Source organism: Schistocerca cancellata, chromosome 2 (assembly GCF_023864275.1).
Source record: "Schistocerca cancellata isolate TAMUIC-IGC-003103 chromosome 2, iqSchCanc2.1, whole genome shotgun sequence".
Taxonomy (NCBI): Eukaryota; Metazoa; Arthropoda; class Insecta; order Orthoptera; family Acrididae; genus Schistocerca; species Schistocerca cancellata.
The window spans coordinates 548,102,939-548,125,139 of NC_064627.1; the positions used below are offsets into that span (position 1 = coordinate 548,102,939).

The 22,201-nt window shown below is 45.5% G+C and overlaps 1 protein-coding gene across 1 annotated transcript in view; it reads left to right on the top strand.

Annotated features, from left to right (window-relative positions):
- Window positions 1-22,201, top strand: part of LOC126146686 (pH-sensitive chloride channel 2-like) — a 289,984-nt gene that overhangs the window by 188,272 nt on the left and 79,511 nt on the right. Inside the window, exon 2 of the mRNA XM_049915638.1 lies at window positions 19,563-19,994. Coding sequence (XP_049771595.1) covers window positions 19,563-19,994 — 432 coding nt within the window. The remainder of the gene's footprint in view (window positions 1-19,562; window positions 19,995-22,201) is intronic.

Sequence of the window (22,201 nt, forward strand, 5' to 3'; positions counted from 1 at the left end):
ACTTTGCTGTGTAATATCTCTTCTTCTTGGCCATTCTCGATAATCGTCGTCACCGCAGATATACAGGGTTATTACAAATGATTGAAGCGATTTCATAGCTCTACAATAACTTTATTATTTGAGATATTTTCACAATGCTTTGCACACACATACAAAAACTCAAAAAGTTTTTTTAGGCATTCACAAATGTTCGATATGTGCCCCTTTAGTGATTCGGCAGACATCAAGCCGATAATCAAGTTCCGCCCACACTCGGCGCAGCATGTCCCCATCAATGAGTTCGAAAGCATCGTTGATGCGAGCTCGCAGTTCTGGCACGTTTCTTGGTAGAGGAGGTTTAAACACTGAATCTTTCACATAACCCCACAGAAGGAAATCGCATGGGGTTAAGTCGCGAGAGCGTGGATGCCATGACATGAAATGCTGATCATGATGTCCACCACGACCGATCCATCGGTTTTCCAATCTCCTGTTTAAGAAATGCCGAACATCATGATGGAAGTGCGGTGGAGCACCATCCTGTTGAAAGATGAAGTCGGCGCTGTCGATCTCCAGTTGTGGCAAGAGCCAATTTTCCAGCATGTTCAGGTGTGTCCTGTAACGTTTTTATCGCAGAAGAAAAAGGAGCCGTAAACTTTAAACTGTGAGATTGCACAAAATACGTTAACTTTTGGTGAATTGCGAATTTGCTGCACGAATGCGTGAGGATTCTCTACCGCCCAGATTCGCACATTGTGTCTGTTCACTTCACCATTAAGAAAAAATGTTGCTTCATCACTGAAAACAAGTTTCGCACTGAACGCATCCTCTTCCATGAGCTGTTGCAACCGCGCCGAAAATTCATAGCGTTTGACTTTGTCATCGGGTGTCAGGGCTTGTAGCAATTGTAAACGGCAAGGCTTCTGCTTTAGCCTTTTCCGTAAGATTTTCCAAACCGTCGGCTGTGGTACGTTTAGCTTCCTGCTTGCTTTATTCGTCGACTTCTGCGGGCTACGCGTTAAACTTGCTCGCACTCGTTCAACCGTTTCTTCGCTCACTGCAGGCCGACCCGTTGATTTCCCCTTACAGAGGCATCCAGAAGCTTTAAACTGCGCATACCATCGCCGAATGGAGTTAGCAGTTGGTGGATCTTTGTTGAACTTCGTCCTGAAGTGTCGTTGCACTGTTATGACTGACTGATGTGAGTGCATTTCAAGCACGACATACACTTTCTCGGCTCCTTTCGCCATTTTATCTCACTGCGCTCTCGAGCGCTCTGGCGGCAGAAACCTAAAGTGCGGCTTCAGCCGAACAAAACTTTATGAGTTTTTCTACGTATCTGTAGTGTGTCGTGACCATATGTCAATGAATGGAGCTACAGTGAATTTATGAAATCGCTTCAATCATTTGTAATAGCCTTGTATATATAACTAGTGTCTGTTCTATCGGAGAGAAAAAGTTTCGCAAAAAAGGAAGTTAATATTTCGGGCTTCTCTCTGCCATCATCCATTTCGATACGATCATCCATTTCGATACCATAGTGGTCCTTGGGAGACTAGATGAGTGGCTTTGATCCGTTTACTGATTTAACATCAGAGCAGAAGTTTTTGAATTTTCTGCCAGATACGTAGATAACACTTTACTTTAGAATTCACTGAACGTCTCTCACGTGGCTCTCCTTAAGCTAATTTTGACGAGATTTTGGCCTTTGTACGGCTCTCTTTGTTTCTGGAGCAGTTTCGTATCACAACTGCAGAACCATGGCCACTCTTTGCCATTACTCGTGTTAACGGACACATCATCATCACCAGCGATCCGTCTACATTTTCATAAACAACTTTAAAAATTACGACATTAAAAAAAAATGGCTCTGAGCACTATGGCACTGAACTTCTGAGGTCATCAGTCCCCTAGAACTTAGAACTACTTAAACCTAACTAACCTAAGGACATCACACACATCCATGCCCGAGGCAGGATTCGAACCTGGTCGCTCGGTTCCAGACTGTAGCACCTAGAACCGCCCGGCCACTCCGGCCGGCGTTACGACATTCATTCGGTTATGAAGGCATGACGCATAAATCGAATCGCCTGATGGGGAACAGCAGGAATGTGTGTGGGTACAAAATTATGTATCTGACGCAGATTACTGCTTTATTTCCATTTTGTTTCGTCAGCCGTGGACTTCACGCGATATCGGCACCAGCTGCTACACTGCCACCGTCTGAGATGTGTGCCGTATGTTAATCGGCGGCAAGGTGTGCGGAGGACGAACCACGTGTCGGCCGGATTTGGGATGCGCGTCGCGGAACCCAGAGGCCACGCCATTGTCTGATTGTGGGTCTAGGCAGCCAGCAGCTGCGCGGGACATGGGCTCCTTGGGCACATTTTCGTGTCACCCATGACAAACAGATTGTCAGAAAAAACAGAAAGTAGTTCCATACTGACTGACAATCGAGAAACTATTTAGAAATTACCAGAGCTAGGTTTTCAGAGCAGAATCTCTGCGTATTTCCTTCAGTCACTCATTTATCGCTCCCGCGGGTACCGTCGTAATAATATTACGACGACGTACTGAAAATTAATGCCTCTGAATTTCTTATGTGGAAACACTTAAAGCTTTTTAAATAAAACAAATATCGTGGAGGATCTACGTCTGCCGGCCGGGGTGGCCGAGCGGTTCTAGGCGCTACAGTCTGGAACCGCGAGACCGCTATGGTCGCAGGTTCGAATCCTGCTTCGGGCATGGATGTGTGTGATGACCTTAGGTTAGTTACGTTTAGGTAGTTCTAAGTTCAAGGGGACTGATGACCTCAGAAGTTAAGCCCCATAGTGCTCAGAGCCATTTGAACCATTTTGATCTACGTCTTTATTCTTCATGTCTACACATTTATTTCTCATCATAGTCACCCTAGTGACGAGTACGTTTGTCCCAACGAGATACCAGTTTGTTGACACCGTCAGTGTTCAGTGTTTGACTTTGTTGTCAGAGCCGCAACCTTAGTTCTGGTGGCAACGCTTCATCACTATCAAAGTGAAGTCCTCGAAAGTGTCCTTTAAGTTTTGGAAACAGATGAAGATCGGGCGGGGTCAATTCGGTACTGTATGGAGGATGATAGGTGAGTGAACTCAAGATGTCGGATTGTTGCTGATATCCCAGCTCTTCTGTGTATGCTGATGTAGTCATGCTGAAGGAGAGCGTGCTCCATGTGTGGACGAACTTTTCAAGTTCCAAACTCGATTACAGCACGCTGTTTCTCGCGAACCGACACAGTTACATCACACTTCGGAGCCGTCTTGCGCCAAGTAGCTGCAGATATGTAGACACGGAGAATAAAGATGAAAAATATTAACAACGTTTGTTTCATTTAAAAATCTTTTAAGAGTCGGAAGCATTAAAAAGTCGGAGGCATTACTTTTCAGCACGCCGTTGTAGATTGATAAAAGTCCGCACACAGGCCAGTAAAAAGTCTTTCTTACATGCAGGTCCGCGGAAATTTTTCGATGTGGGGGATTAAATTTAAAGCTTGTCTTTTTTTGTGAAACTGATTCAGTGAGTTTGAAAAATAGCCTTGGCACGAGAACTAAATTTGACAAGAAGTACACAAAACTCAAAAGAATGGTGGTCACCTACGTAGTACTTTTATGTCAGATTAGTATACCACCTAAACAGTAGGCGTATTTCAATAGTACATATAAAATTATTATTAATTTGAATATTGTTTCAGCCATCTGAAATTATATCCTCGTGTGATTAAACGATTTATGAAATAAAACCAGAAAAATCCACAAAAATAATTTATTCATACTCCCATAATGTTAGGTTGAAACTGAAAACTAAAACTCTGAAACAGGAAAAAAGTCAAAATAATTGAGAAAATCCTACTGGAATCAACGAAAGCGCCAAGTTAATATCCCTCGAAATGCAGAAACAAATAACAAACTTTTTAAGAGACTTATTCAACTTTAATGTCATCTACAACACTTCGATTGGTTACAAAATTTCAAATCTCTTCACATTAATGGATGTGTTGCATTACTTTTCTGATTTCTATTTTTTGGTGTCGATTGGCATAACTGAAGTTAAACAAAAGTTTTGAAAGCTACATTTTTCTAGACTGGTTTGGTAAAATGTAGCCCTCGGCTAATATACGACTAGATGAATGAGGGAAACCTCCCCGCCGGCCGGTGTGGCCGTGCGGTTAAAGGCGCTTCAGTCTGGAACCGCGTGACCGCTCCGGTCGCAGATTCGAATCCTGTCTCGGGCATGGATGTGTGTGATGTCCTTAGGTTAGTTAGGTTTAAGTAGTTCTAAGTTCTAGGGGACTGATGACCACAGATGTTAAGTCCCATAGTGCACAGAGCCATTTGAACCATTTTTGAAACCTCCCAAAACCATCTACAGATCGGCCGAATCAACGTTTAACAGGTTATAAATGCACCTAGGTAATACTCGTCCTTCAGCATGTCACATAATAACTCTTCGACTGCAGGTGGCGCTGTGTTCCGCGCATAGACTTTGAAATGGTCCAGTCCTCGAGAGAATATTTTTTAGTCCTAGAAATTTCACACTTTTTATCCTCTCTTCTAGCGCATAAAATTGTATTTCCCGTTTTCAGCTGCACTTAGATGTGGTGCACATATTTAATATTTATACACTTACATCTACATACATACTCCACAAATCAACGTACGGTGCATGGCGGTACTACTTCGCACCACTACTAATCATGTGTTCTCCTGTTCCACTCGAAAATAGAGCGAAGGAAAAACGACTGCCTAAAAGCCTCCATACGAGCCCTAATTTCTCGCATATTATCTACATGGTCCTTACGTGAGGTGTACGTTGGCGGCAGTAGAACGTCCGTAGTCGGCCTCAAACGCCGGTTCTCTAAATTTCCGGAATAGCGCGATGGTACCTTCCGGAAAGAGCATCGTCTTCCCTCGAGAGATTCGCATTTGAGTCTGCGAAGCATCTCCGTAATATTTGCGTGCTGATCGAACCTACCGGCAATAAATTTAGCATCCCGCCTTTGAATTGCTTCGATGTCTTTCTTTAATCTGAACTGGTTGGGATCCCAAACACTCGAACAGTACTCTAGAATGGTGCACACTAGCGTTCGCAGTGGATGTGTGTAGTTCGAAGAGCATCAGGATAAGTTTCCCATCCATCCCTGGCCACCGAGCGGGGTGGCGCAGTGGTTAGACACTGGACTCGCATTCGGGAGGACGACGGTTCAATCCCGAGTCCGGCCATCCTGATTTAGGTTTTCCGTGATTTCCCTAAATCACTCCAGGCAAATGCCGGGATGGTTCCTCTGAAAGGGCACGGCCGACTTCCTTCCCAATCCTTCCCTAATCTGATGAGACCGATGACCACGCTGTCTGGTCTTCTTCCCCAAACCAACCAACCTTCCCTGGCCACCAAGCTCCCCGGTTTTAAACCCAATCGAGAATTTGTGGGATCACCTCGATCGGGCTGTCCGCGCCACGGATCCTCCATTGGGAAACCTGGCCGTGCCGCGGGGGGTCGGCATGGCACCACATCCCTGTCGGTATCTTCCAGAACCTCGCTGCTTTTCTTCCCCCTACGTCTCGCAGCGGTACGCTCTGCAGAAGGTCATCATTATCTATTCTGACAGTTCGTCACATTAATGTCACTGGGCAGGGCAGTAGCGTGTAACATACAGCACGTCCACATTTTACCAAGGGGGACAGGGCGACCATGCCGACTGAATGAACGCTAGTATGGCGACGCATCTCGCCAGCGCATACCTCTCTCGCCTGTTAATAACTGTTCTCGCAACCGGATCCACAGCTTCTCCTTTGAATAATTTCTCATCTGCTCTCAGGAGGGCCATCAGTGCCCTTCCAGTCCTTCCACCTCGGAACATTCCTTGGTAGTACTGGCAATCGAAACCTTGTTGTCGGTGTCTCACTCACAGGCATCGATCGTTTAGTAACCTATGTGAAAATTTGTTACCTCCTAGCCGTGAATATAAAATTTATGGAAACGGACAGCACGGCCTGCAATACGAAATCCAGTGCTTGCAAACTGTAATGCAGCTTAGGTTGCCAGTCAGTTTCCTTGGCAGCTTGAGATAGAAGACAGAGATTCAAGCGCCAAATTACGAGAAAGATTTTACTAGGTACGAACGAGTGCTTATTTGTGTTTGTGTGTATTTGACACATTATTCCGCTAAAGTACGGACTTGTCTTCAGATAATATGTAGCGTTGCAACACATTTTGTGGAAGACGGCGCCTACAAACGTTTAACGAGTTAAGTCGCACACGATTTAGAAAATGTTACCTCGCCCGATGTTCGATCATTTCCGAGTGCTGGCTGCCTGTAATGGAGGTAACGCTGCTTCGGTCAATGTAAAGTCAGACATTTCAATGTCATTCTGCCATCCTACAATTAACAGACTCTCATCACTGTTGTATAGGCTACGAATTTTAATTTAACTGTAGCAGTCCAATCGACTATGAAACCAATAAACTAACGGATCAACAGTAACTCATTTGATGACGTTCAAGGTCTTTTCATGTTCGTGAAACTGTTAATATGGATTCTGAATAGGTAATTGACTGAAAACCAAGATACCATGTACTTAACGAACCCCACTTGAAGAAACTTCGGCCGTTTTTTTTATGTGTAGTTAAGCTGAAACCTCACATTACTTCGTTCTCGAATCTGGAAAGCAGTCATTCTGATCGGTGAAGCAGAACATCGTAGCACATTTTCTAACATCATTACAAGGTGGTTAGCAGCTACAGATAACGCAAATGTTGACATTATCATTCACCGAGGAGAGCAGTTCAGTTTTCGGATTTTATGTCTTAATAAACTTCATCAATCGTCAGGACGGTTTAGACAAGGGGTGTCCAATATTTTAGCTTACTTGTCCCATACTGGAAGAAGACAAGTATTTCTGGGCTGCACACAATATACGAGTACTACAGAGAATAGCATCATGTGGCGGGAGTTTCCAATTGAAAACATTCAATTTATCATAATTTTAGATAAATGGAATATTATGCATTTTTTTTACCGATGCTTTGATAGATGCTCACTTCTGGGGCCGCATTGATACTTGCTTTTGGCCGCAAGCGTCTTGCTGGCCGCGGATTGAACGTCGCTGGTTTAGACGATACAACGTATTTTCATATTGGAAGTGGTATACCCTTGCCTTCCTTTAACACACTATCGGAAAGAAATTAGTGCAGATGGAAAGACGACGTCTATTTTGATCCGATGACGGCATGTGCTACCTGGGGGATAGTAGATACACTGACAGCGGTTTCAACATCGTCGCCAACAGTTAACGTAGGCCATAGCTACCAGAGTACCGTCCGTGACTGCAAGTTAGTAGGGGAGTGGTCACAGCCAGAAGTCTAGATGTGGTGTAAACGTGTGAAGTAAGCAGGCAACCAAGCCATGGAGATGCACTCGTGCTTCCTACAGCCAGCTGAGAGAATTTGAAAGGGGTCAAAAAATGGCTCTGAGCGCTATGGGACTTAACATCTGAGGTCATCAGTCCCCTAGAACTTAGAACTACTTAAACCTAACTAACCTAAGGATATCATACACATCCAAGCCCGAGGCAGGATTCGAATCTACGACCGTAACAGCCTGGCGGTTCCGGACTGAAGCGCCTAGAACCGCTTGGTCGCCGCGGCCGGCAAAGGGGTCAAATCGTGGTTTTCCGAGTGGCGGGATGGTCCTTTCGGAGAGTTGCAATACAAGTAGGACGTGCTGCCATGGCCTTGCAACGACGCTGGTACCAGTGGTCACGTGAGCATTCTCACAGCCGTAATCGAGGTTCTGGACATCCAGCACAGACGTCCAACAGGATCGTCGTATTATAAGGGCAGCAGTGGCAGATCGTACAGCTAGCACAGATATGAGGCTTGTGTGTTGTAACATAATCCTAGATTAATTTTTTAACATTGGTTCTAGAAACTTTGGAAGTCGTTTATAGCGGAAAATTTGCGTCTGCCAGTCCAGTTCTTTCAACATCTTTTTGACACTCTTCCTTGGGTGAAACAAACCTATGATTCCAGAATGAGATTTTCACTCTGCAGCGGAGTGTGCGCTGATATGAAACTTCCTGGCAGATTAAAACTGTGTGCCCGACCGAGACTCGAACTCGGGACCTTTGCCTTTCGCGGGCAAGTGCTCTACCAACTGAGCTACCGAAGCACGACTCACGCCCGGTCTCACAGCTTTACTTCTGCCAGTATCTCGTCTCCTACCTTCCAAACTTTACAGAAGCTCTTCTGCGAACCTTGCAGAACTAGCACTCCTGAAAGAAAGGATACTGCAGAGACATGGCTTAGCCACAGCCTGGGGGATGTTTCCAGAATGAGATTTTCACTCTGCAGCGGAGTGTGCGCTGATATGAAACTTCCTGGCAGATTAAAACTGTGTGCCCGACCGAGACTCGAACTCGGGACCTTTGCCTTTCGCGGGCAAGTGCTCTACCACAGGAAGTTTCATATCAGCGCACACTCCGCTGCAGAGTGAAAATCTCATTCTGGAAACATCCCCCAGGCTGTGGCTAAGCCTTGTCTCCACAATATCCTTTCTTTCAGGAGTGCTAGTTCTGCAAGGTTCGCAGAAGAGCTTCTGTAAAGTTTGGAAGGTAGGAGACGAGATACTGGCAGAAGTAAAGCTGTGAGACCGGGCGTCAGTCGTGCTTCGGTAGCTCAGTTGGTAGATCACTTGCCCGCGAAAGGCAAAGGTCCCGAGTTCGAGTCTCGGTCGGGCACACAGTTTTAATCTGCCAGGAAGTTTCAAACCTATGATCATTCTTACTGTCCTTTGTATCCGATCAGTATCCTCTGTTACTCGTGTTTGGTACGGGCTCCACGCACTTACGCAGTAATCTAGGATGGGTGGCGCGAGTGTTGTTATCGAGCAACAGAAAGTTTAAAGACAAAAATCCGAATCAGAGGCAACTTGGATTTTTGGCTGGTAGCTGCACAGATGGAAGTCGTGCAAATGGACAGAAAAAAATTCTAGATAAGACGGGGCCTCTGTGGTCAACAGCCAGGTGGCACCAAAATGACCCGCGTGGAATGTACTAGTGTACGAATAGCAAGCCGAGCCCGGCCGGCAGCAGGAGCTGTATACAACGACGGCACGTGGGCCAGATGACAGATTGAGAGCCAGTTCCGGATAATGCGACACTGCGCATGCTCGCGGCACGCCGATCAACGCCCAAATGCACTTGTGCCGTGTCGCCACGTGACGTCACATCCGGTCACCAGGACAGCCGCGGCTCATTACGAGAGAGCGCGAATGGACCACTAATCGCACTACAAAACAGTGCAGCCCAGAAGGACGCGTCTGCATTAGGGACCCAAGGATCCCCAGGTTTTTCTGTTCTTGTCGCGTCACAGAGTATTCATACTGTCTCGGAAGCACGCGTAACACCTCTCACAAAAAAAAACTGAGTGGCAAACACTAATGAAGATGGCTAGTTTGGATTTAGAGTACACTTCCTAATTGTTACTGCAGCACTTACTCTTTCATTACCTCTCTTTCTCTCTGTCGTGAGTATGTTACGCTCAGGAACCCTGTGCGCATTACGAATGCTTTCATACATTCTAGTAATTCACCATCGTCCCTCGTTCTCCTTATTTATTTCTTGTATGTATACTCATGTTGATTATCACCTTCGCGAGCGTAGTATCCTTGATGCTTATCATCCGGCTGAGCGAAATGGTACACGTCCTAAGGCTCAAACAATTATCGTCACGTATGCAGTTAGAATGTGGGTCTAAGCACGCTGATTTAAAATTCCTACAAGTTCCTTGTAATCCTGAGAAGGGATTTCTTCTTTAATATCGAGGTCAAGTATTTCAGTAATCTCCCTCATTTCTTCTATTACAATGTAAAAACGGTAAACTTTAACAAACAACGTAAGTTAGATGTGAAGGACCACATGACAGAAAACCATCTCCTATAACTCACAAACAAGCCTGTCCTTCGATGTAGTGTTCTCTTCAGCGGCTCAGAGTATACTTCCCTGATACCGCTGCTTTTAGGAACTCTAAAGAACATGCAACAATACATTCCTATTCTGATAAAAAGTACTATTTTATATTCCTTCTTTTTCCTCCATTTTCGCTTTGATCGTTCTCTGATTGTGTTTCGCCTCTCCATAGGCCACTGTGAGGCACTTTTATTTTACCTCTTACCTTGAAATGCCTTGATTTTTACTACCCCCTTCCTTCGTGTATTAGTTCCAACAGAACCAATCTCAGTCGTGTAAGTCTGTGAAATGCTTTTACATGGTAGTTTTATCTTTGCACATGATGCCCTGCATTCTGAACATTTTTCAGCATAACCCTACAGGACGCCGGCTTGACGGTTGCTTATCCATGGGCAATAACAGAGCAATGTGCCCTCATTTGTTTATTGAATACTGTAGGTCGTTCGTAATAGCAAATGTTTTGCACCAAAGAGAAGTGTTCCACAGTAGTGAAGATGAACAAGTCCTCGTAGCTCTTAAGATATGCATTTTAGAGTGCTTGTTTACTGAACTTTTTTTCTTATTTTGGTTCGTACTAACACCTCTCAAAATATGGAGTACTTTTTTTAACACCCCGTTTTTGTAATCATTAGGTTGTGTACAATCATGGGTTAAATACCGAAATCTTTTCGCGCTGTTATAAACTGTGGAAATTGACACAGTTGATGGAGAACTGTGCGTCGAATTCGGGACGTTGTCCGTGGTGCCTTTCAAGAGTAGTAAGTTATGTGTGTGTCTGGTCTCACAAACACTGCATCACACGTACACTAGTCACTGCCAATTGCTCAGAACCGTTTCATGTGAATCATGACTACTCAGGCCTGAAGCAGGAAGTGCGCCGATTTGAGCAGGTCACACAAAATCTTTCCAGTGGGGCCGTTGTATCGCTTTTAACTTCTTTCACACCTTTCACACGACAAAGGCATATTAACCTCACTTAGCTTTATAGGTAATTGAGACTTTATCTAAGGATTCGAAAGGGGAAGGTAACCGTTGGAGCTGGTCAAGCTAGAACACAATGGTTCTGGCGTGGTAAGACATTTATTCATTTACTTAGTTTATGCAAACATACACAGTTATACAGAAAATTCATACTTCCTTTTATTTAAAACATTAAAATCAATATTCTTTAAAACACGAAAATCATGCATTTCTTTAGAATGTTGACTGAAGTTCTAAACATCGCAAATTTTCCTTTTTTTTTTAACATCAGAACCAATAGCCTTCTAACAAAACCTGGACACCATTGAAAATATTTAAAGATAATTACTGAAATTCTTAATTACGCCACATTTCCTTTCCCTTAAATATTAGAACCAAAAACCCATTAAAAACTTACCATCATCCAAGAGATTTAGAATAATCACTGAAGTTCCAGATTGCCCAAGTTTCCTCTACTTTAAACATTAAAACCAACAACAAATTTAAAATGATCCAATGTTTTCTTTCTAAACCACATAAGCTTAAGTTCAGAAACTCTTTGAAGTTAGTGCGCCGTAACTGGCCGTGGGGATACTGACATGTGAATGACTTAACTCCAGTTCAACCAACCCAGCTGTCAGAAAACCAACGTTACAGGAAAACCAATAACAAATTTAATTACAATTCACAGAAGCATAGCATGTCCTAATGCAGCCACACAAAAATCAATCTTTCATCAGTGTCATACACATCGGTATATGGCTCACTGTACTACAGTCGCAAGCTAAGATCAAACTCTGTAAACGACAAATTACCACAATCAGTCTCAATCAACTGTACGTTCACCCTGTCTCTTGAACATGAGGCGATTTGGAACAACATAGTTAAACTTTGATGGGACTAATTGACAGCTGTGTAATCACAGAAATTAATTAACCACCTTACATGCAAGTATCGGCGAGTGGAATCTGAGAACATGTATCCACAATCATGAGGTGTCCTGAAGGTGACATCACTTTTCTAGAATATCATGCACATAGTTCATCATGATTTGCACACTCCGGAAAGTCTACAACAGAAAGGCGTCCGATTAGTCACACATTCTGTAAATTTGCAGAACACTGTCAGGGTACAATTTCGCGACACTACAGTCAATGATAAGCCCCACCTGCTCTTCGGCGCAACATCCAATGTGATGTATCCCAGAAGAAATAGGAAAAATGCTCCCGAGAATTGCTAAGCGAAAACAGCTCAAGTTAACAGGATGAGCCTGCACGGACGAATTGCTGTTCCAGCCAAGGCGAATGACTCAGTGCAAATTTCAAACTGAAGGCCGACGAAAACCAAAATCTGTAGGCGTGCGAGGCACTAATTCCGATGTGATGCCCTACGCGCCATCCGCCGACTAAACAGCAAACTCCGGACCGCTGACCCATCACTCACACGACACCGCGCCGCAGCACTTGCCGTCCGTCCAGTGCACACCTAGCATGCGCCCGGCTCTCGCTACACGGCGTACTTCGCCCTCTGCCGTCCAGACCACCAGTTCCCGAAGGCTCAAACGGCGCGCGCATAAAACCGCTATCCACGCGTGGCATCTCTGACCGCAGATCAATTTTTATTTACTTAAAGACGCACTGATACCTGAAATCAATCCGGTCGCATGTTTGCATCGCAGAAGTACAAACCGAAAATCATACGACAGTATCAATAACGACAACCAGAAAGGAAACAGCAAATCTCTCAACGAGTTCGCTCTCATCTCTTTAAAAAGGGTGTTAGGATTTTCTCAACTTACGAAGGACGCGTAGTTAATTTCACTGCTGTTTCTTCCATGTCACTTGAATGGCGGCTTGTTACATTTCCCGCCGCGTTAGATTCCCCAGTTAGAATGCTCACCAAACAATGTGTGATGTGCGCTTCAAAAATGCTCATACGCGACTGATTACGCTTGTTGTGGGCTTCAGTCTGAAGAGTTGTTTGAAGCACTACCACCCTTCCTTCCATTACCAAATTAAAGATTCTGTATGCTTCTTTCTGCTACTAAATGCAAGATCACAACTGCGCCTCTGCTATTTTATCATTCCTAAGTCGTAATTACGTTTTACGTCTTCAATTCCTTTTTATGTATCATTTATTACCCTTTCTCTGCCTCGTGATGACTGGGTGCTGTGTGCTGTCCTTAGGTTAGTTAGGTTTAAGTAGTTTTAAGTTCTAGGGGACTGATGACCATAGATGTTAAGTCCCATCGTGCTCAGAGCCATTTGAACCATTTGCACCATCATTTATTACCTCCACGTAGCTGTCATAGCCGTATTGACGTATTTGTGCCCATATGTTTTTTTTTTATTTAGGTTGTTATTTACAGTAATAAAATACGTTACAAAGAGGAATTCAAGATGTGATTTTTTAGGCTATGATACGGTTTGAAATAATAAGTAGCTCAGGAATTTTAATGATTGATTAGCAGCTTCTGGTAAATTTAGATGAGTAGATAGACTGACTGTGTGGCACCAAAAGCCACGTGGGTACCCAAGTGGATGGTGATATGGGTGTTGTACAAATTCGAAATAGGAGATGAAAGTGTTGGTGACGGTACTTTCATTTACAAGAGGAAATCACTGCAGTTCATAGATGGGGTAGATTTCTGGAAAGAATCCTGGATCGTAAAACGGCAGTTATTTACAGAGGCGCGACCGGCCACAGAAAGCAGGCGGATTGTTCCCGCGCACTCTGTCGCTAGTGTACACACATGCTTCAGAAAGTTGGTTGGTTGGTTGATTTGGGGGAGGAGACCAAACAACGAGGTTGTCGGTCTCATATAAGAGAAGGATGGGGAAGGAAGTCGGCCGTCCTCTTTCGAAGGAATCAGCCCGGCATTTGCCTGTAGAGATTTAAGGAAATCACGGAAAACTTAAATCAGGGTGGCCGCGCAGTTTGAGGCTCCTTGTCACGAGTTGCGCGGCCCCTCCCGCCGGAGGTTCGAGTCCTCCCTCGGGCATGGCTGTGTGTGTGTGTGTGTGTGTTGTTCTTAGCATAAGTTAGTTTAAGTTAGTTTACGTAGGGTGTAGGTCTAGGTACGAATGACGTCAGCAGTTTGGTCCCTTAAGGATTCACACACATATGCGAGTACAGTGTGCTGAATACTACTACACTTCGCTCGAGCTTCAGAAAGTAAGTTATTGGTGTCGGCCCACGCTAACACCAATCTGCAACAGCAATGGCTCATTCTCAGAAGAAAGCACATTTCTCCCTTGCAGGAACAGTTCTACTGCAGTACGGATAACGGGTGCAACACAGTGTGCGACGGAAATGGTGCGGCAACTGGAAATGTAATACAAGGTTGAATTAAGCAGGACGGTACGATTCTTGTGGACAAAGCATCTAAACTACACACAATTCATCATGAAATCCTGGTGGTATATCGAATAAATGCAATTTCGCTTATAACCGTAGTGAAATGATGAAAACAACGTGTGGCCGAGCGGTTGTAGGCGCTTCAGTCTGGAACCGCGCGACCGCTACGCTCGCAGGTGCGAATCCTGCCTCGGGCATGGATGTGTGTGTGATGTCTTTAGGTTAGTTAGGTTTAAGTAGCTCTAAGTTCTAGGGGACTGATGACCTCAGATGTTAAGTCCTATATTGCTAAGAGTAATTTGAACCTCTCTCTCTCTCTCTCTCTCTCTCTCTCTTTTTTTTTCCAGAGCCCCGCAGACGTAAATGATTTTGATCGGAACTCCTGATCTGCACCATGCGTTTTTCATCTTTTCGGCAAGTTGAAAGACTGATTTTCCAACGACGAGGTCGTTCACACAGCGGTTCTCAAATGATGATCATGATGTTTGCTCAGCCCAATTTCGCCACTTTCGTGGTGATTATGAAATGATGAGGGCAACACAAACACCCAGTCTTTTCGACGCTGGAGAAAATCCCTGACCCCGCCGGGACTCGAACCTGGGACCCCGTGCTCGGGAAGCGAGAACGCGACCGCGGGACCACGAGCTGCGAACGGTTCTGAAATGGTTCTGTGGCTAAGTAGTGGATTTCTGTTGTCTAGGGACTGAACCATTACTAGAATGTTCCGACCGTTGTATAGACAGACTTGACGGAGATGCTGAAAAATACGAGTAGTGTCATGTATCTGTGTCAATTTGAAGTGCAGTGCAGCATTCGATAAAAGATAAATCAGGACTTCAGCCGCATAGAGGCATTGAAAGAAATCAATGGTGAAAGTTGAAAATTTGTGGCGCTAGGACTCAAACCCGGATGCACCTCTTCCCTATAGCGTTTGCCTTAACTGTCTCGGCCATCCGGACACGCTTACTCTCCGCCCCAAATTCTCAACATGTCACGCGAAAGTAGCGCCCTCATCCATTAGCTAAACAGTTCACAGCATTTGTTAACTCCCGCATGGGTTCAGAATATATGGCGACCCGCACTGGAAATATCTAGAGCTGTCCTTGCTTGTATATACACTCCTGGAAATGGAAAAAAGAACACATTGACACCGGTGTGTCAGACCCACCATACTTGCTCCGGACACTGCGAGAGGGCTGTACAAGCAATGATCACACGCACGGCACAGCGGACACACCAGGAACCGCGGTGTTGGCCGTCGAATGGCGCTAGCTGCGCAGCATTTGTGCACCGCCGCCGTCAGTGTCAGCCAGTTTGCCGTGGCATACAGAGCTCCATCGCAGTCTTTAACACTGGTAGCATGCCGCGACAGCGTGGACGTGAACCGTATGTGCAGTTGACGGACTTTGAGCGAGAGCGTATAGTGGGCATGCGGGAGGCCGGGTGGACGTACCGCCGAATTGCTCAACACGTGGGGCGTGAGGTCTCCACAGTACATCGATGTTGTCGCCAGTGGTCGGCGGAAGGTGCACGTGCCCGTCGACCTGGGACCGGACCGCAGCGACGCACGGATGCACGCCAAGACCGTAGGATCCTACGCAGTGCCGTAGGGGACCGCACCGCCACTTCCCAGCAAATTAGGGACACTGTTGCTCCTGGGGTATCGGCGAGGACCATTCGCAACCGTCTCCATGAAGCTGGGCTACGGTCCCACACACCGTTAGGCCGTCTTCCGCTCACGCCCCAACATCGTGCAGCCCGCTCCAGTGGTGTTGCGACAGGCGTGAATGGAGGGACGAATGGAGACGTGTCGTCTTCAGCGATGAGAGTCGCTTCTGCCTTGGTGCCAATGATGGTCGTATGCGTGTTTGGCGCCGTGCAGGTGAGCGCCACAATCAGGACTGCATACGACCGAGGCACACAGGGCCAACACCCGGCATCATGGTGTGGGGAGCGATCTCCTACACTGGCCGTACACCACTGGCGATCGTCGAGGGGACACTGAATAGTGCACGGTACATCCAAACCGTCATCGAACCCATCGTTCTACCATTCCTAGACCGGCAAGGGAACTTGCTGTTCCAACAGGACAATGCACGTCCGCATGTATCCCGTGCCACCCAACGTGCTCTAGAAGGTGTAAGTCAACTACCCTGGCCAGCAAGATCTCCGGATCTGTCCCCCATTGAGCATGTTTGGGACTGGATGAAGCGTCGTCTCAAGCGGTCTGCACGTCCAGCACTAACGCTGGTCCAACTGAGGCGCCAGGTGGAAATGGCATGGCAAGCCGTTCCACAGGACTACATCCAGCATCTCTACGATCGTCTCCATGGGAGAATAGCAGCCTGCATTGCTGCGAAAGGTGGATATACACTGTACTAGTGCCGACATTGTGCATGCTCTGTTGCCTGTGTCTATGTGCCTGTGGTTCTGTCAGTGTGATCATGTGATGTATCTGACCCCAGGAATGTGTCAATAAAGTTTCCCCTTCCTGGGGCAATGAATTCACGGTGTACTTATTTCAATTTCCAGGAGTGTAGATATATGGTGTCTGTTCTGTCGGACATGTCCGACACAAGAGACACTGCACGTCTATCTGCCACAATAAAGCGTACCTTTCTGTTTGAAGTCCACTCGTACATGATAATGAACCTACTAATTTAAAAGCGCGTACACTACAGTTTTGCTTCATTGACACATTGAAAAATGTGAGACTAATGGGGATGGATGGGGGAAAGGCTGGAGTAAGGGCTAAGCAACAATAGGGGGAGAGGTAAGCAGAAGGGGTGCGTGAACACATCTATATCTACATCTAAATGGTTGTCCGCCGCTCGTGGTCTCGCGGTAGCGTTCTCGCTTCCCGAGCACGGGGTCCCGGGTTCGATTCCCGGCGGGGTCAGGGATTTTCACCTGCCTCGAGATGACTGGGTGTTTGTGTTGTCCTCATCATTTCATCATCATCCAGGAAAGTGGCGAAATTGGACTGAGCAAAGATTGGGTAATTGTACGGGCGCTGATAACCACGCAGTTGAGCGCCCCACAAACCAAACATCATCATCATCTACATGGTTACTCTGCAATTCATCGAACCATTTTCATAGTACTTCTCTACCATTCTACTCTCGAGTGGTGCGTGGGAAAAATGAATACCTAAATCTTTCCGTTCGAGCTCTGATTTCTCTTATTTTATTATGATGATCATTTCTCCCTACGTAGGTGGGTGTCAACAAAATATTTACGCATTCGGAAGAGAAAGTTGGTGATTGGAACTTCGTAAATAGATCTCGCCGTAAAGAAAACCGCCTTTGTTTCAGTGACTGCCACCCCAAGTCGTGTATCATATCAGTGACACTCTCACCCCTATTGCGCGATAACACGAAACGAGCTGCCCTTCTTTGCACTTTTTTGATGTTCTTCGTCAATCCTACCTTGTAAGGATCCCATACTGCGCAGCAGTATTCCAGCAGAGGACGGACAAACGTAATGTAGGCTGTCTCTTTAGTGGGTTTGTCGCATCTTCTAAGTGTTCTGCCAACAAAGCGCAGTCTTTGTTTCGCCTTCCCCACAATATTATCTATGTGGTCTTTCCAATTTAAGATGCTCGTAATTGTAATTCTTAGGTATTTAGTCGAATTGACAGCCCTTAGATTTGTGCGATTTACCGTATACCTAAAATTTATCGGATTTCTTTTAGTACCCATGTGGATGACCTCGCACTTTTCTTTGTTTAGTGCTAATTGCCACTTTTCGCACCATACAGAAATTCTGTCTAGATCATTTTGTAATTGGAATTGATCGTCTGATGATTTTACTAGGCGGTAAATTACAGCGTCGCCTGCAAACAATCTAAGGAAGCTTCTCACATTGCCATCTAGATCATTTATGTAAATCAGGAACAGCAGAGGGCCTATGACACTACCTTTCGGAACGTCAGATATCAGTTCTGTTCTACTCGATGATTTACCGTCTACCACTACGAACTGTGACCTCTCTGGGAGGAAATCACGAATCCATTCACACAACTGAGACGATACACCATATTCATGCTGTTTGATTAACAGTCGCTTCTGAGGAACGGAATGAAAAGCCTTCTGGAAATCTAGGAATATGGAATCGATCTGAGATCCCTTCTCGACAGCACTCATTACTTCATGAGAATAAAGAGCTAGCTGTGTTGCACAAGAACGATATTTTCTGAATCCGTGTTGGTTATGTATCAATAAGCCATTTTCTTCAAGGTGATTCATAATGTTCGAGTACAGTATATGCTCCAAAATCCAACTGCAAATTGAAGTCAGTGACATGTGTCTATAATTCAGTGAGTTACTCCTATTTCCTTTCTTGAATATTGGTGTGACCTGTTCTACTTTCCAGTCTTTAGGAACAGACCTTGGGTCAAGTGAGCGGTTGTATATGATTGCTAAGAAAGACGGTATTGTGTCTGCGTACTCTGAAAGGAACCTGTTTGGTATACCATCTGGACCGGAAGACTTGCCTCTGTTAAGTGATTTGAGTTGTTTCACAACACCTAAGATATCTACTTTTATGTCGATTATGCTAACAGCTGTTCTGGTTTCGAACAGAAGTTGCCGTTTGGCACTAGTTACCGTAAATGGGTAGAGTTTTCTCTTTCTATTCGCCTGTTTATTATTCTGGTTAGGAATTAACAGCAGTGAGATGTCAGACTGAACGTGCGCTAGTTAGGGCGCTGTCCCACTATTTTGTTTTCTCCGGCTTTCTCATACTCTGAAACAAACAGTCCAGTAAAACTAGCAAAAAACAGTCTCGATCCACTGTCACTGATCAGGATTATGACCGGTTTCGGTGTCTAGTAGTTGGTCGTTTTCAGATAATGCACCATCAGATTGGCGATGATGGTGCTGTTGCCGGATGGTGCAAAAAAATGGTTCAGATGGCTCTGAGCACTACGGGACTTAACTTCTGAGGTCATCAGTCCCCTAGAACTTAGAACTACTTAAACCTAACTAACCTAAGGACATCACACACACCCATGCCCGAGGCAGGACTCGAACCTGCGACCGCAGCGGTCGCGCGGTTCCAGAATGTAGCGCCTTGAACCGCTCGGCCAACCCGGCCGGCCGGATGGTGCATTATCTGAAGATTGCCTGCTACTAGAGGGCGAAACCAAACATAATTCTGATCAATAACTGTGGGTTCGACACTGTTTTTTGCTAATTTTACTTTACTGACAGATCGCTGTTCCCAATAACGTTATCCATAATTATAAACGGCGCGGTGTTGCAGGTTGTTGGTGTTGCTGCTGCTGGCGGCGGCAACGGCGGCGAGCCCAGCGCAGCTGCTGGAAGCCGCCACTGAGGCGGCCGCCGCGCGCCCGGACACTACCGCCTCCCCTGACCAAGTGAGGCCGACGGCAGCAGCCGCCGCCACCAACCAGTCGACCCACCGACCGACCGACTCGCCCGCTACGACCAGCCCAGCTACGGCAGCTGAGACGCCCAGACGCCAGTCGGCGCCAGTAGTCCAAGAAGGTGGGCCTGGCTCTCACAACGCGATACCTACGCCAGGGGGCGACCGCGTCGAAACATCGAGCTTGGCCTCAACGATCAACACGACGACGTCCTACGTGATGTGGACGCCTCCCATACAGCTACAGGCTGTAAATACGACTTCAGTAGCCTTACCATCGCAAGCGCCTCCAGCCGAATCCAAAGACACGTAAGTTATTCATTACAAAGATAAAACGCTTTCCCCCGCTCTATGAACCCTCGTCAACGTATTAGCAAATAAGTAATATAGATGGAATGATACACTCTGACCTTTGGAAAACATTTGCAAAAACAATACACGTAAATGAAATTAATTTCAAATTACAGGTAAGACACACGTCAGTACACAAATGACTAACTTTGCAGAATTGAGGGTCGCTAGAGCAAAGAAATGTGCCACGTGGCTGGGAAAAGGCCGAATAACATTCTCGTATCACCGACGTCGATTTCTTGTATAATTGCGGAACACAGATTGTGCCCACGTATGACATATCTGCAGAGCGAACAAGTCGTGTGTAGGAATCAACATGGTTTCCACAAGCACCGATCGTGTTACACCCAGCTTGCCCTCTTCGTGCATGTGGTCAAAAAGTCAGCAGACAGCGGCGTACGGTTGACGCGATGTTTCCAGAAGTCTTCGATACAATTCTGTACTGTGGCGTATTAAACAACATACATGCACGCGGAACAGAGCAGGGTGGCGCAGTGGCTTGCGCAAAACGTTCAAATGTGTGTGAAAACTTATTGGACTTAACTGCTGTCATCAGTCCCTAAGCTTACACACTACCTAACCTAAATTATCCTAAGGACAAACACACACACCCATGCCCGAGGGAGGACTCGAACCTCCGCCGGGACCAGCCGCACAGTGGCTTGCGCACTAGACTCGCATTCGAGAGGACGACGGTTCAAATCCCCGTTCGGCTCTTACATGTTTTCGCTGATTTCGCTGAATCGTTTAAGGTGAACGCGGTGTCGGTTCCTTTGAAAGTTGAAAGGTCACAGCCGATTTCCCACCACACCTTCCATAGTGTAACACGCCCGGGGGTACTGATGGCGGGGCTCCCTTAAACTGTTTTTTTTTTTTTTAGATTAGATTAGATTTACTTTCATTCCAATTGATCCGTAGTGAGGAGGTCCTCCAGGATGTGGAACATGTCAGAAAAACAACAATACATGACAAATATTTACAACTAAAACAAATAAGCTAATGTACCATTTCACAGGTCCCAAGTGGAATGATCGTCATTTTTTAATGAACACTAAGAGTCATTTTACAAATACTATGCACTGAATTTAAAGTAAAAAAGTTTTTCATTTATTTATAAGGTAATAAACATGTAATACAACTACTGTAATACTTATTTACAATGAACACATTACTGCACTGAAATGGTGCAGAAGTTAGATTATACTTACACACTTACACACACACACACACACACACACACACACACACACATTTTCAGTGAACACATTACTGCACTGAAATTGTGCAGAAGTTATGTTGTACTTATATACAAATCAGTTGCCGCTTCTTGGTCGTGCGCCCTGTCCACACCACGTACCTGATACTCCCGCGACGGTCGTATTGTTCTGCTCCACACTGCTACTGGCTTGCATGAAATTATGTATCTAAATATGCAAGCGGGTTAGGGAAGCCACTCAACATCAAAGGCAACACTGTCCTACATCTGGTATGGACAACTATATTCTGAGACTATAAGAAAATCGTAGGTTTCACTGTTTACATTCTATGTCATAAGTGTGTATGCCAATTAATATTTTTGATGAATATCTGTCCACAATATCCGTTGGACGAGCGTACGCGTAACCGAACACGACGCGGGTGATTGTTGATGATGCGGAAGCCGAATAATCGAACGAAAGTTCTTTCGCTCGTCACACATGCACAGATATCTGGTACCAGTCCTCCTTGACACTAGTAATAATTTAACACTGTTCATAATGTTAAATTTTCACTTCTCTGTTCTCACTTGTATGAGCGTGCGCATAACCGTCGCGGCGCAGTTGATTGTTGATGATGCGCAAACGCGATGACCGAACGCACGTTCTCACGCTCGCTACAAGACACTGGTACTTGATTGCACTCCTTTGTACTCGTAGTAACTATTTTTACTGATTCACGTTAGTTCATTGCAGGAGGCCGAACACGGCGCGGATGACTGGTATAAGGTAAGACACGCAAACGGGCGGATATTCTCAAAAAGCGTTATCGACGGCACTGCTCATATTTAATTACTTCTTTGAGCGCTTTTCACTGAATCCACTTCCATATCTCATTACTTCACTGTAATAGCACTTGCAGCAAAACTTGAACTTCGATAACAATGCCTTTTACATGTAGAGCTACCG